Source organism: Haematobia irritans, chromosome 4, assembly GCF_050003625.1.
Source record: "Haematobia irritans isolate KBUSLIRL chromosome 4, ASM5000362v1, whole genome shotgun sequence".
Taxonomy (NCBI): Eukaryota; Metazoa; Arthropoda; class Insecta; order Diptera; family Muscidae; genus Haematobia; species Haematobia irritans.
Genome location: NC_134400.1, coordinates 108623821 through 108636829, shown reverse-complemented (window position 1 = coordinate 108636829; position 13009 = coordinate 108623821). Strand labels below are relative to the sequence as shown.

The following is a 13009-nucleotide window of genomic DNA, read 5'->3' as shown; positions in this document are numbered from 1 at the left end:
AAAATGGTTAAATTTGGGAAGAATAATGCTCGACCCAAATTAAATCATCTCACCCGGCCAGATCTCGCTAAAGACTATGGAAATGTGTAGTGGCCAACACTGAAACATATATGTATAGTCAGGCTTGCGAGATGGGTATCTGGCATATTCTTTTCAATAACTTAACAATAATCCATATCAAATCCCTTAATCTTCCTGTCCAATAAGCTCGAATATATATTGTAATAATTTCTAGTTTAAATGATTTGGACATTGAACCAGCCTGAATTGATATCAGGCTAACATAAAAATATTTTTCAAATTTTTTATTACTTAAGTTTTCTTTTTCTCATTCCCAATTGCATGCCAGTCTCAGAGCGTAAAACAATATTCACAATTGGTTCAACAGCGGGGCCCAAAGGTAGCAGTTCATATGTGTGAAGAATTTTAGTTAACGTCACTTTCATTTCGTACATGGCAAATTTTTGACCAATACAATTACGGGGTCCAGCACTAAACGGTATTGTATGGAAGCTAGAACTAGCATCAAGATTTTCAAAACGTTCTGGTCTAAACTGCTTGGGATCTGTACATTTCAGTTGTTTTGGATCATTCATAGTACCGAAAAGAGAGATTAGAAGATGTGTACCGCCTGGTATGACACCACTACCCAAAGTTGAATGTGCTAAAGGAGAAAACGGAATATGAAAATTATACGAATTTTGGGATTTGAACAATGTAGTACTAACTGTATTTAAAATCCTCTTTGAGATAACGACCAATTAATGGTATTGCTGGATATAAGCGTAGCGATTCTTTGATGACACATTCCATATATTTCAATTCATTTAAATTCATTAACGTAAATGGCTGGTTCAAATCATTACCATAGATTTGATGAATTTCGGCCAAGAGTTTCTGCTGAACTCGAGGATTCCTTGCTAACAGATACAAGGTAAAGCTGAGAGCCGTTGCTGTTGTATCATGACCTTCAAACATAAATGTTTCGACTTCTTCGCGTATATCCTCATTTGATAAAGGTTGGCCATCAATAGTGGATTGTAGCAACACATCTAAGAGGGCTGAACGTTTCTTCGTTCCAATATCATCAGTATCTTCTTTTACCACAGAAGAATTCGATTCAGATTTAGTTGTAATTAACGTCGCACGACGTTCTTCAATAATGTTCCGAGTGAAGTTATGCATTATTCCAATCAATTTTTTCTGACGCATCATTGTGAAAGGGTGCATAAGGGCAAAGATGAGATCACTATTCAGGTGGATACGTATAAAACGCCAACATGTCAATTCGGTCATTCTAAAGAGGAATAATGAGAGAACACAAAACTAAAGGCTTTTGTATATTTGATCTTTTTACACCCTCCACCATAGGATGGTGGTATATTAACTTTGTCATTTCGTTTGTAACACATCGAAATATTGCTCTAAGACCCCATAAAGTATATATATTCTGGGTCGTGGTGAAATTCTGAGTCGATCTGAGCATGTCCGTCCGTCCGTCCGTCCGTCCGTCCGTCTGTTGAAATCACGCTAACTTCCGAACGAAACAAGCTATCGTTTGAAACTTGGCACAAGTAGTTGTTATTGATGTAGGTCGGATGGTATTGCAAATGGACCATATCGGACCACTTTTACGTATAGCCCCCATATAAACGGACTCCCAGATTTGGTTTGCGGATCCTCTAAGAGAAGAAAATTTCATCCGATCCGGCTGAAATTTGGTACATGGTATTAGTACCCACATCGGTCCAAATTATATATTGCCTATGTTATAGCCAGATTTGACCTCCGGAGCCTCGTGGAAGAGCACAATTCATCCGATTCGGTTGAAATTTGGTACGTGATGTTAGTATATGGTCTCTAACAACCATGCAGGAATTGGTCCATATCGGTCCATAATTATATGTAGCCCCCATATAAACCGGTCCCCAGATTTGACCTCCGGAGCCTCTTGGAAGAGCAAAATTCATCTGATTCAGTTGAAATTTGGTACATGCTTTTAATATATGGACTCAAACACCCATGCAAAAATTGTGCTAGTATATGGCCGCTAACAGCCATGCAAAAATTGGTCCATATCGGTATATGGACTCAAACACCCATGCAAAAATTGTGCTAGTATATGGCCGCTAACAGCCATGCAAAAATTGGTCCATATCGGTATATGGTTATATATGGCCGATGGCCAATCACACAAAAATTAGACCATATCGCAAAAAATAATCTACCAAAATTTTATTTCTATAGAAAATTTTGTCAACATTTTATATCTATAGAAAATTTTATCAAAATTTTATTTCTATAGAAAATTTTGCCAAATTTTTTTTTTTATAAATTTTTTTTTTCAAAATTTAATTTCTATAGAAAATTTTGTCAAAATTTTATTTCTATAGAAAATTTTATCAAAATTTTATTTCTATAGAAAATTTTATCAAAATTTTATTTCTATAGAAAATGTTGTCAACATTTTATTTCTATAGAAAATTTTGTCGAACTGAATTATATACGTATTTAATCGATCTTGTTTTTTTGTTCAATATATCCCCGGTCTGGACTAACTTACAATTTAGAAGACGGTGTTAAGGAAGTTTTAAGATATCTTTTCATCGACAAGTGTTACCGCAACCCAAGTAATTCGATTGTGGATGACAGTCTTTAGTAGAAGTTTCTACGCAATCCATGGTGGAGGGTACATATGATTCGGCCTGGCCGAACTTACGGCCGTATATACTTGTTCTTAGTACGGTTGGAAATAATATACACTGAAAAAAATATTTATGTTATGTTAAAGATTACGCAACCTTCATTTTAGGATGCGCAATTTACATAAAATTAAGGAGCCACCGTGGTGCAAAGGTTAGCATCCCCGTCTTGCATATACAAGGTCGTGGGTTCGATTCCTGCTTCGACCGAACACCAAAAAGTTTCTCAGCGGAGGATAATCCCACCTCAGTAATGCTGGTGATATTTCTGAGTGTTTCAAAATGTCTCTAAGTGGCTTCACTGCAATGTGGAACGCCGTTCGGACTCGGCTATAAAAAGGAAACCCCTTGTCATTGAGCTTAACATGGAATCGGGCAGCACTCAGTGATAAGAGAGAAGTTCGCCAATGTGGTATCACAATGGACTGAATAGTCTAAGTGAGCCTGATGTATCGGGCTGACACCTAACCTAAACTAACCTAGTATATGGCCTCTAACAACCATGCACAAATTGATCATATCAGTCCAAAATAATATATAGCACCCATATAAACCGATCCCCAGATTTGACCTCCGGACCCTCGTGGAGGACCAAATTTCATCCGATGACATCATACGTTGTGTTAGTATATGGCGATGTTAAGAAGTTTTAAGATACCTTGCCATCGGCAAGTAATTCGGTTGTGGAATACAGCCTTTAGTAGAAGTTTCTACGCAATCCATTATGGATGGTACATAAGATTCAGCCCGGCCGAACTTACTGCTGTATATACTTTTCTACTCTAAAGTGTCTGTTACAATTTAGATTTTTAATCTGGCATTTGTTTGTAAGTGAATAGCCTTATTAATATACAGGTAAAAAAGGATGAATATTCGATAAATGAGACCTGTACCCAAATTTCAATTTTATCTATCCCAGACTTAAAGCTAGATAGGTCCCTACAAAATGACTTTATTTTGAAAAGGCCACATCCTTGGCTTGGAATCCATACAAAAACCCTTAAGAGAAGGTCTAAATCTTTGGATCCAAGTAAACTTTTTTAATGCACTGGGACGAAGCAAAATGTTAGTAAAAATATATGGGAAACAATTTTTCGACTTAGCAGTGGCGATTTTACAAGAAATATGTGGTTATTTTGGCTATATTAGCTCAATTCGGAAGAATATAAATAAGGGTGCTATATCTAAATCTGAACCGATTCCAATCAAATTTAGCACACTAAACTATACTACTACTTGTTCTCTTTGTGCAAAATTTCACGTAAATGTAAACACTCAGTGCACAACTCTGGCTTCTGGCGCCATATAAGTGCATATATGGCGAAACATATATATGGGAGCTATATCTAAATCTGAACCAATTTCATTCAAATTTAGCACATTTAACTATACTACTAATTGTACTACTTGTGCAAAATTTTAAATTAAAGGTGATTACTATGTTCGAGTTTTTCACCAAAACACTAAATTAAAAGTGCAAAAATATATATGAAGACGATAACATTTTTGTCAAGTCTCTTCAAATTATGGATGGATTGCGAACCATTCAATATTTCGAAATTAATTGATTAAAAAAAGTAACCGTGAAAATAAGCTGGTTTTCAGCTTGAAAACTGAACATAGTACTCAGCTTAAGGTAAAACTCAGACTTCTGCTGCCAGAAGGATAGTTTAGGTGTCAGCCCGATGTATCAGGCTCACTTAGACTATTCAGTCCAATGCGATGCTAAGGATATATAGGGGAGCTATATCTAAATCTGAACCGCCACAGTGTGGCGCAGGGTATACAAACACATTGAAATATCGATTTCCGACTATATAAAGTATATATATATATTCTTGATCAGGGAGAAATTCTAAGACGATATAACGATGTCCGTCTGTCTGTTGTAATCACGCTACAGTCTTCAATAATGAAGCAATCGTGCTGAAATTTTAACCAAACTCTTTTGTCTGCAGGCAGGTCAAGTTCGGCGATGGGCTATATCGGTTCAGGTTTTGATATAGTCCCCATATAAAGGGACTTATAGAAATCGTAGTTTTTATCCAATTAGCCTGAAATTGAAAATCTAGAGGCATTTTATGACCATAAAGAGGTGTGCAAAAAATGGTGAGTATCGGTCCATGTTTTGGTATAGCCCCCATGTAGACCGATTTATTCAATTTACTTGAAATTGAAAATCTAGAGGTATTGTAGGACCACAAATACGTGTGCCTAAAATGGTGAGTATCGGTCCATATTTTGGTATAGCCCCCATATAGACCGATCTCCCGATTTTACTTCTTGGGCTTATAGAAACCGCAGTTTTTATTCAATTTACCTGAAATTGGAAACCTTGTGGTATCGTAGGACTACAAATACGTGTGCCAAAAATTGTGAGTATCGGTCCATGTTTTGGTATGGTCCCCATATAAAACGACCCCCCGATTTGGGGTCTTGGGCTTATAGAAACCTTAGTTTTTATCCAATTTGTCTGAAATTGGAAATCAATTTACTTGAAATTGAAAATTTAGAGGTATTGTAGGACCATAAAGAGGTGTGCCGAAAATGGTGATTATCGGTCCATATTTTGGTATAGGCCCCATATAGACCGATTTCCCGATTTTACTTCTTGGGCATCTAGAATCCGTAGTTTTTCATCCTATTTGCCTGAAATTGGAAATCTAGGGGTATTTTCGGGTCATAAAGGGGTGTGCCGAAAACGGTGAGTATCGGTCCATATTTTAGTATGGCCCCCATAAGAACGATCTCCCGATTTAACTCCTTGGGTTTCTAGAAACCATAGTTTTTATCTGATTTGCCTGAAATTGTAAATATTCTGGTATTTTAGGCTCACAAAAACGTGTATCGGATTAAGTTTTTATCGGTCCATTTGGTAATGCCTCCATATAGACCGACTTCACTTCTTGAGGATGTAGAAGGCGCACTGATCATGAAAATTGCTTGAAACTCAATGTAAAGTTTCCAGATTTTACTTCTACAGATTTAAGATTTCAAATCAAGATGTTATTTTATAATTTTCTTGCACACTTACAAGAGATGTTAATGATTCCTCCAAAACTCAAACAAGTATGGTTCTTATAAATCCAGAATCTGATATAGTCCTCATAGGTGAAATCTTAACATTTATCTTCGGGAAGTGTCCTCAAGCCCTCCTGAAATTTCATAGGAAACCCTAATATTTGGTTCATGGTGGTGGGTATTTAAGATTCGGCCCGGCCGAACTTACTGCTGTATATACTTGTTTAGTTTAATATATACCACATATGGACTACCTTGCAATTTAGAACACGGTGTTAGGAAGTTTTAAGATGCCTTGCCATCGGCAAGGTATCTTACGCAATCCATGGTGGAGGGTACATAAGCTTCGGCCTGGCCGAACTTACGGCCGTATATACTTGTTTTTTTGTTTTAAGGTTCGAGCCCAGATTTCAATTTCTTAAGTTTGGGAGATAAACCGTATTGAAGAAAATTAAGGACTACATCTTTATGGGAGTTTTAACTAATTCAGAATAGAAATGCCTGATTTTACTCAAATCCAAAAGATGTTTGCATTGGTTAGGTTTAGAGACAGGTAGACTTAATTAAACTATTCAGTCCATTATGAATCACAATTTGTGATATCACAGGTGGTAAAATTGAGTGCTTCCCGATAGGGTGAAACTGCACCATGAAACTACTTAGAGAAACTTTGAAACACTCAGAAATGTCACCAGTATTGTACTGAGAGCGAATAATCCACCGCTGAAAAACTTTCTGAAATCATGATCGGTTGATAATTGCGATGGAATCTGTTAGGGATTTTTTTTGCAGATCAGAGTTATTTTAAGTGGTGAAGAATGTAAATAGCCGGCCACGTCCGGATTTTGGCAGTCCTTATTGGTTATACCCTGCGCCACAATGTGGAACAGTGCATATGTTTGCGACACCCAGAAGGTGACAATAACGATCTGTTCGTTCGTCCGTCTGTCCGTGACATTTTTGTGATCAAAGTCTAGGTCGCAGTTTTAATCTAATCGACTTCAAATTTGATGCAAATATGTTTTTTGGATCAGAATAAGATCACATTGGATTTTAGAAGGAATCGGTTCAGTATAGCTCCATATATATCTTTCGGCCGATATGCACCTATATGGCTCCAGAAGCCTGAGTTTCATATAGATTTGCTGCAAATTTTGCACAAGGAGTTAAAATCACTTCAGATATAGCAACTCAATATGAAACTCAGGCTTCTGGAGCCATATAGGTGCTTCTTCTGCTGCCAGAAGGATAGTTTAGGTGTCAGCCCGATGTATCAGGCTCACTTAGACTATTCAGTCCAATGCGATGCTAAGGATATATATGGGAGCTATATCTAAATCTGAACCGCCAGTGTGGCGCAGGGTATACAAAGAAAGTACTTGGTAAGTAAATCAGATCAAAACTTTGGCCTCTGTGGTAATATGGGGCGAACGATATATATATATATATATATATATATATATATATATATATATATATATATATATATATATATATATATATATATATATATATATATATATATATATATATATATATATATATATATATATATATATATATATATATATATATATATATATATATATATATATATATATATATATATATATATATATATATATATATATATATATATATATATATATATATATATATATATATATATATATATATATATATATATATATATATATATATATATATATATATATATATATATATATATATATATATATATATATATATATATATATATATATATATATATATATATATATATATATATATATATATATATATATATATATATATATATATATGGGGATATTACCACAGAGGCCAAAGTTTTGATCTGATTTACTTACCAAGTACTTTCTTTGTATACCCTGCGCCACACTGGCGGTTCAGATTTAGATATAGCTCCCATATATATCCTTAGCATCGCATTGGACTGAATAGTCTAAGTGAGCCTGATACATCGGGCTGACACCTAAACTATCCTTCTGGCAGCAGAAGAAGCACCTATATGGCTCCAGAAGCCTGAGTTTCATATTGAGTTGCTATATCTGAAGTGATTTTAACTCCTTGTACAAAATTTGAAGCAAATCAATATGAAACTCTGGCTTCTGGAGCCATATAGGTGCATATCGGCCGAAAGATATATATGGAGCTATACTGAACCGATTCCTTCTAAAGCCAATGTGATCTTATTCTGATCCAAAAAACATATTTGCATCAAATTTGAAGTCGATTAGATTAAAACTGCGACCTAGACTTTGATCACAAAAATGACACGGACATGCGGACGAATGAACAGATCGTTTTTGTCACCTTCTGGGTGTCGCAAACATATGCAATGTTCCACATTGTGGCGCATGGTATAACCAATAAGGACTGTCAAAATCCGGACGTGGCCGGCTATTTACATTCTTCACCACTTAAAATAACTCTGATCTGCAAAAAAAAATGTGCCTAAAAGATTCCATCGCAATTATCAACCGATTTTGATTTCAGAAAGTTTTTCAGCGGTGGATTATTCGCTCTCAGTACAATACTGGTGACATTTCTGAGTGTTTCAAAGTTTCTCTAAGTAGTTTCACGGTGCAGTTTCACTCTATCGGGAAGCACTCATTGATAAGAGAGAATTTTATCACCTGTGATATCACAAATTGTGATTCATAACACTAACCAACAGTCGTTTTGTGATTTGTTTCTAGCATATTTTTTCTTATTGATTTTGACCTACGAAACACGAAAATGAATTTTAAAAAATTTTCTGTCGATTGGTTTTCGAGATACAATTTTTTTTAATTTTTTTTTTTTAATTTTTGGAGGTACACCTACAATTTTGAGCAAATCTTTCGTTTTCTTTGACCTTTTTAATCCTAATACTACTCAAATTAAAGAAAGTTGAGCCGTCTACAACTCATTCTCAGAAAATTTTCAAATTTTGTTATTTGTTACCTAGTGTAATGGACTGAATAGTTTAATTAAGTCTAATTGCCACTATACCTAACCAAAGCAAACATCTTTTGGATATGAGTAAAATCAGGCATTTCTATTCAGAATTAGTTAAAACTCCCATAAAAATGTAGTGCTTAATTTTCTTAAATACGGAAATACGGTTTATCTCCCAAACTTAAGAAATTGAAATCTGGGCTCGAACCTTAAAAAAACAACAAGTATATACGGCCGTAAGTTCGGCCAGGCCGAAGCTTATGTACCCTTCACCATGGATTGTGTAGAAACTTCTTCTGAAGACTGTAATCAACAATCGAATTACTTGGGTTACGGTATCACTTGTCGATGGCAAGGTATCATAAAACTTCCTAACACCGTGTTCTAAATTGCAAGGTAGTCCATATGTGGTATATATTAAACAAAAAAGGCCGATTAAATACGTATGTAATTATACCCTGCTCCACACTGTGGAACAGGGTATTATAAGTTAGTGCATATGTTTGCAACACCCAGAAGGAGACGAGATAGACACATGGTGTCTTTGGCAAAAATGCTCAGGGTGGACTCCTGAGTCGATATAGCCATGTCCGTCTGTCCGTGAACACATTTTTGTAATCAACGTCTAGGTCGTAGTTTTAGTCCAATCGACGTCAAATTTGGCACATGTATGTGTTTTGGCTCAGAATAGATACCTATTGATTTTGGAAAAATCGGTTCAGATTTAGATATAGCTCCCATATATATCTTTCGCCCGATATGGACTAATACGGTCCCAGAAGCCAGAGTTTTACCCCAATTTGGGTGAAATTTTGCACTAGGAGTTCAGTTAGTAGTGTAGTCTAGTGTGCCAAATTTTATTGAAATCGGTTCAGATTTAGATATAGCTCCCATATATATCGTTCGCCCGATTTACACTCATATGACCACAGAGGCCAATTTTTTGCTCCGATTTAGTTGAAATTTTGCACAGGGAGTAGAATTAGCATCATAGCTATGCGTGCCAAATTTGGTTGAAATCGGTTCAGATTTAGATATATCTCCCATATATAGCTTTCGCCCGATTTACACTCATATGACCACAGAGGCCAATTTTTAACTCCGATTTAGTTGAAATTTTGCACAGGGAGTAGAATTAGCATTGTAGCTATGCGTGCCAAATTTGGTTGAAATCGGTTCAGATTTAGATATAGCTCCCATATATATGTTTTTCTGATTTCGACAAAAATGGTCAAAATACCAACATTTCCCTTGTAAAATCGCCACTGCTTAGTCGAAAAGCTGTTAAAATGACTCTAATTTTCCCAAACTTCTATTACATATATATTGAGCGATAAATCATAAATAAATTTTTGCAAAGTTTCCTTAAAATTGTTTCAGATTTAAATTTTTCCCATATTTTTTTACTAACATTGTGTTCCACCTTAGGGCTTTAGCCAACTTAAATTTTGAGTCTATAGATTTTGTAGAAGTCTATCAAATTCTGTCCAGATCGAGTGATATTTAAATGTATGTATTTGGGACTAACCTTTATATATAGTACCCAACACATTTGACGGATGTGATATGGTATCGAAAATTTAGATTTCAAAGTGGTGCAGGGTATAATATAGTCGGCCCCGCCCGACTTTAGACTTTCCTTACTTGTTAAGTTTGACAAAATTTTCTATAGAAATAAAATTTTGATAAAAGTTTCTATAGAAATAAAATTTTGATAATAATTTTCTATAGAAATATAATTTTGCCAAAATTTTCGATGGAAATATAATTTTGCCAAAATTTTCTATTGAAATATAATTTTGCCAAAATTTTCTATAGAAATAAAATTTTGGTAGGTTATTTTTGGCTTGATTGGCAACCACGATTATGACCCGACATGGACCAATATTTGTATGATTGTGGATCGGCTATATATAACTATAGACCTATATGGACCAATTTTGCCATGGTTATTAGCGGCCATATACTAACACCACGTTGCAAATTTCAACCGGATCGGATGAATTTTGCTTCTCCAATAGGCTCCGGAGATTAAATCTGGGGAACGGTTTATATTGGGGCTATATATAATTATGGACCGATATGGACCAATTTTTGCATGGTTGTTAGAGACCATATAACACCACGTACCAAATTTCAACCGAATCGGATGAATTTTGCTCCTCCAAGATGGTCCGGAGGACAAATCTAGGGATTGGTTTATATGGGGCTATATATAATTATGGACCGATATGAACCAATTCGTGCATAGTTGTTAGAGACCATATAGTAACACTACGTACCAAATTTCAACCGGATCGGATAAATTTTGCTCCTGCAAGAGGCTCCGGTGGTCAAATCTGGGGATCGGTTTATATGGGGGCTATATATAATTATGGACCGATATGAACCAATTCGTGCATAGTTGTTAGAGACCATATAGTAACACTACGTACCAAATTTCAACCGGATCGGATAAATTTTGCTCCTGCAAGAGGCTCCGGTGGTCAAATCTGGGGATCGGTTTATATGGGGGCTATATATAATTATGGACCGATATGGACCAATTTTTGCATGGTTGTTAGAGACCATATACTAACACCACGTACCGAATTTCAACCGGATCGGATAAATTTTGCTCCTCTAAGAGGCTCCGGAGGTCAAATCTGAGGGTCCGTTTTTATGGGGGCTATACCGATATGGCCCATTTGCAATACCATCCGACCTACATCAATAACAACTACTTGTGTAGTTGTTATTGATGTAGGACGGACGGATATGCTTAGATCGACTCTGAATTTCACCACGACCCAGAATATGTATACTTCATGGGGTCTTAGAGCAATATTTCCTATGGTGGAGGGTATAAAAATCATTTTCATTGTATCACTGCAGCTTTCTTTCATAAGTCGAAACCAAACGTCCTTTCATTTATTCAGTACAGGTGGCTTAGGGTATGATGTAGTCGGTCCTGTCCAACTTTCTAATTTACTAATTTGTTGTGTTAATCACTCCAAACATTTTCATTTGAAATTTTGATGATTATTGACGCGTCTATACTTACTCACTAACCGCTGACGTATATTCCGATGTTTTCATGAGTTGAGCATTAATTTTTGTACCCATTGCTGTTTCAGCTATAACATCCAAGGCATACAAAGACATCAAGGGATATGCATCGAATGTTGTAATACCATCAGCTTTTTCTGCCAAACAATCCAGTAAGACCAATGACTGCCGATTGAATATTTCCAGGAAGTCTTCCAAAATTTTAAAATGAAATGCCGGCGTTATAATTTTACGTCTGGAATGCCATTTCTTGCCATCGCTCACTAATAGCCCTGTACCCAGCCAGCTGTTTAGCAAACTATATTGTTTCAATTTTGAAATATGAACTGTGTTATTTAAAAGTTTTTCATTAAATTCCGCATCTCCACTGGCAACAAAAAATTCATTAAAAATCCATCCTTTAACAATGCTGCCATAACGAAAATATATTTCAGGAGCTCTGTTCCATAAGGCTGGAAAATTTAGAAATTCAATTAGGACTTATCTATCACACAATTCTCAATTGATCTATATCACCTTTTGGATTCGATTTAAAAGCATCTCCAATACTTCCCAGGAGAGGTAAACAATATGGTCCAGGTATGTTTTTGAGAGCTTCACGCTTATGTCTCGCTGAAATATGACTTACAAAAGCCCATGCGAAAAGAAAAATTAAAAGGGCAACGTAAAACATCACTTTGAAATTTGACCCGGTCAATTGCAGCAAAATTCTTTTTGCAACTGAATAGGTTATACCTTAGAAAAGCCAGTTTTGTTATGGCATGCGAGTTATCTAATCGCATTATTAATAAAAACCATTAATCCAAACAACAGAAAATAAACCACTCGAATATTGTTTGTTTTGTTATTAAAATAGATTTTGAGATATGATTATTTAACCCTCCGATGGGTGATGAGGTCCCTGTGGACTCAATTCACTTTTATTTATGCATACATCTGTAGTTTATATGATCTCAAATATGATGGTTTATAACTTCCTTTATTAATTAGTGTAAGTAGTCATCATTTATCATGTTTGACATTAGATAGGATACACAATTATGAAATAATAAAATTCAAAAATTTCCACAGAGACCTTATCATCCATCGGAGGGTTAATGCGGGCAGTTACTTTTATGTGTAGTATACCCTAAATCCACTGTGCAAGGAAATAATAACATTGATATACTACACGAAAATAATAAATATCTTAAATGTTCACATCAAAAGATTTTTTTATACCCACCACCATAGAATGGTGACGGCGGTATAATAAGTTTGTCATTCCGTTTGTAACA

At 35.5% G+C, this 13009-nt stretch overlaps 1 protein-coding gene across 1 annotated transcript; it reads right to left on the bottom strand.

The window, feature by feature from the left end:
- Window positions 1-290: 290 nt before the first annotated feature.
- Window positions 291-12518, bottom strand: LOC142235177 (cytochrome P450 4d8-like). The gene is made up of 4 exons (XM_075306431.1): window positions 12249-12518; window positions 11728-12184; window positions 729-1297; window positions 291-664 (listed from the first exon to the last, which is right to left on the bottom strand). The coding sequence occupies exons 1-4, from the start codon at window positions 12403-12405 to the stop codon at window positions 309-311; spliced, it is 1539 nt and encodes a 512-aa protein (XP_075162546.1). The 5' UTR covers window positions 12406-12518; the 3' UTR covers window positions 291-308.
- Window positions 12519-13009: the final 491 nt, after the last annotated feature.

Excerpts from the sequence above, each read along its gene's own strand:
- LOC142235177 (XM_075306431.1), bottom strand. The coding sequence starts at position 12,405 with ATGTTTTACGTTGCCCTTTTAATTTTTCTTTTCGCATGGGCTTTTGTA. Across the intron at positions 1,298-11,727 it reads TATACGTCAGCGGTTAGTGA|AATGACCGAATTGACATGTT; the intron begins GTAAGTATAGAC and ends ATTCCTCTTTAG. Across the intron at positions 665-728 it reads CAAAGAGGATTTTAAATACA|CACATTCAACTTTGGGTAGT; the intron begins GTTAGTACTACA and ends TTTCTCCTTTAG.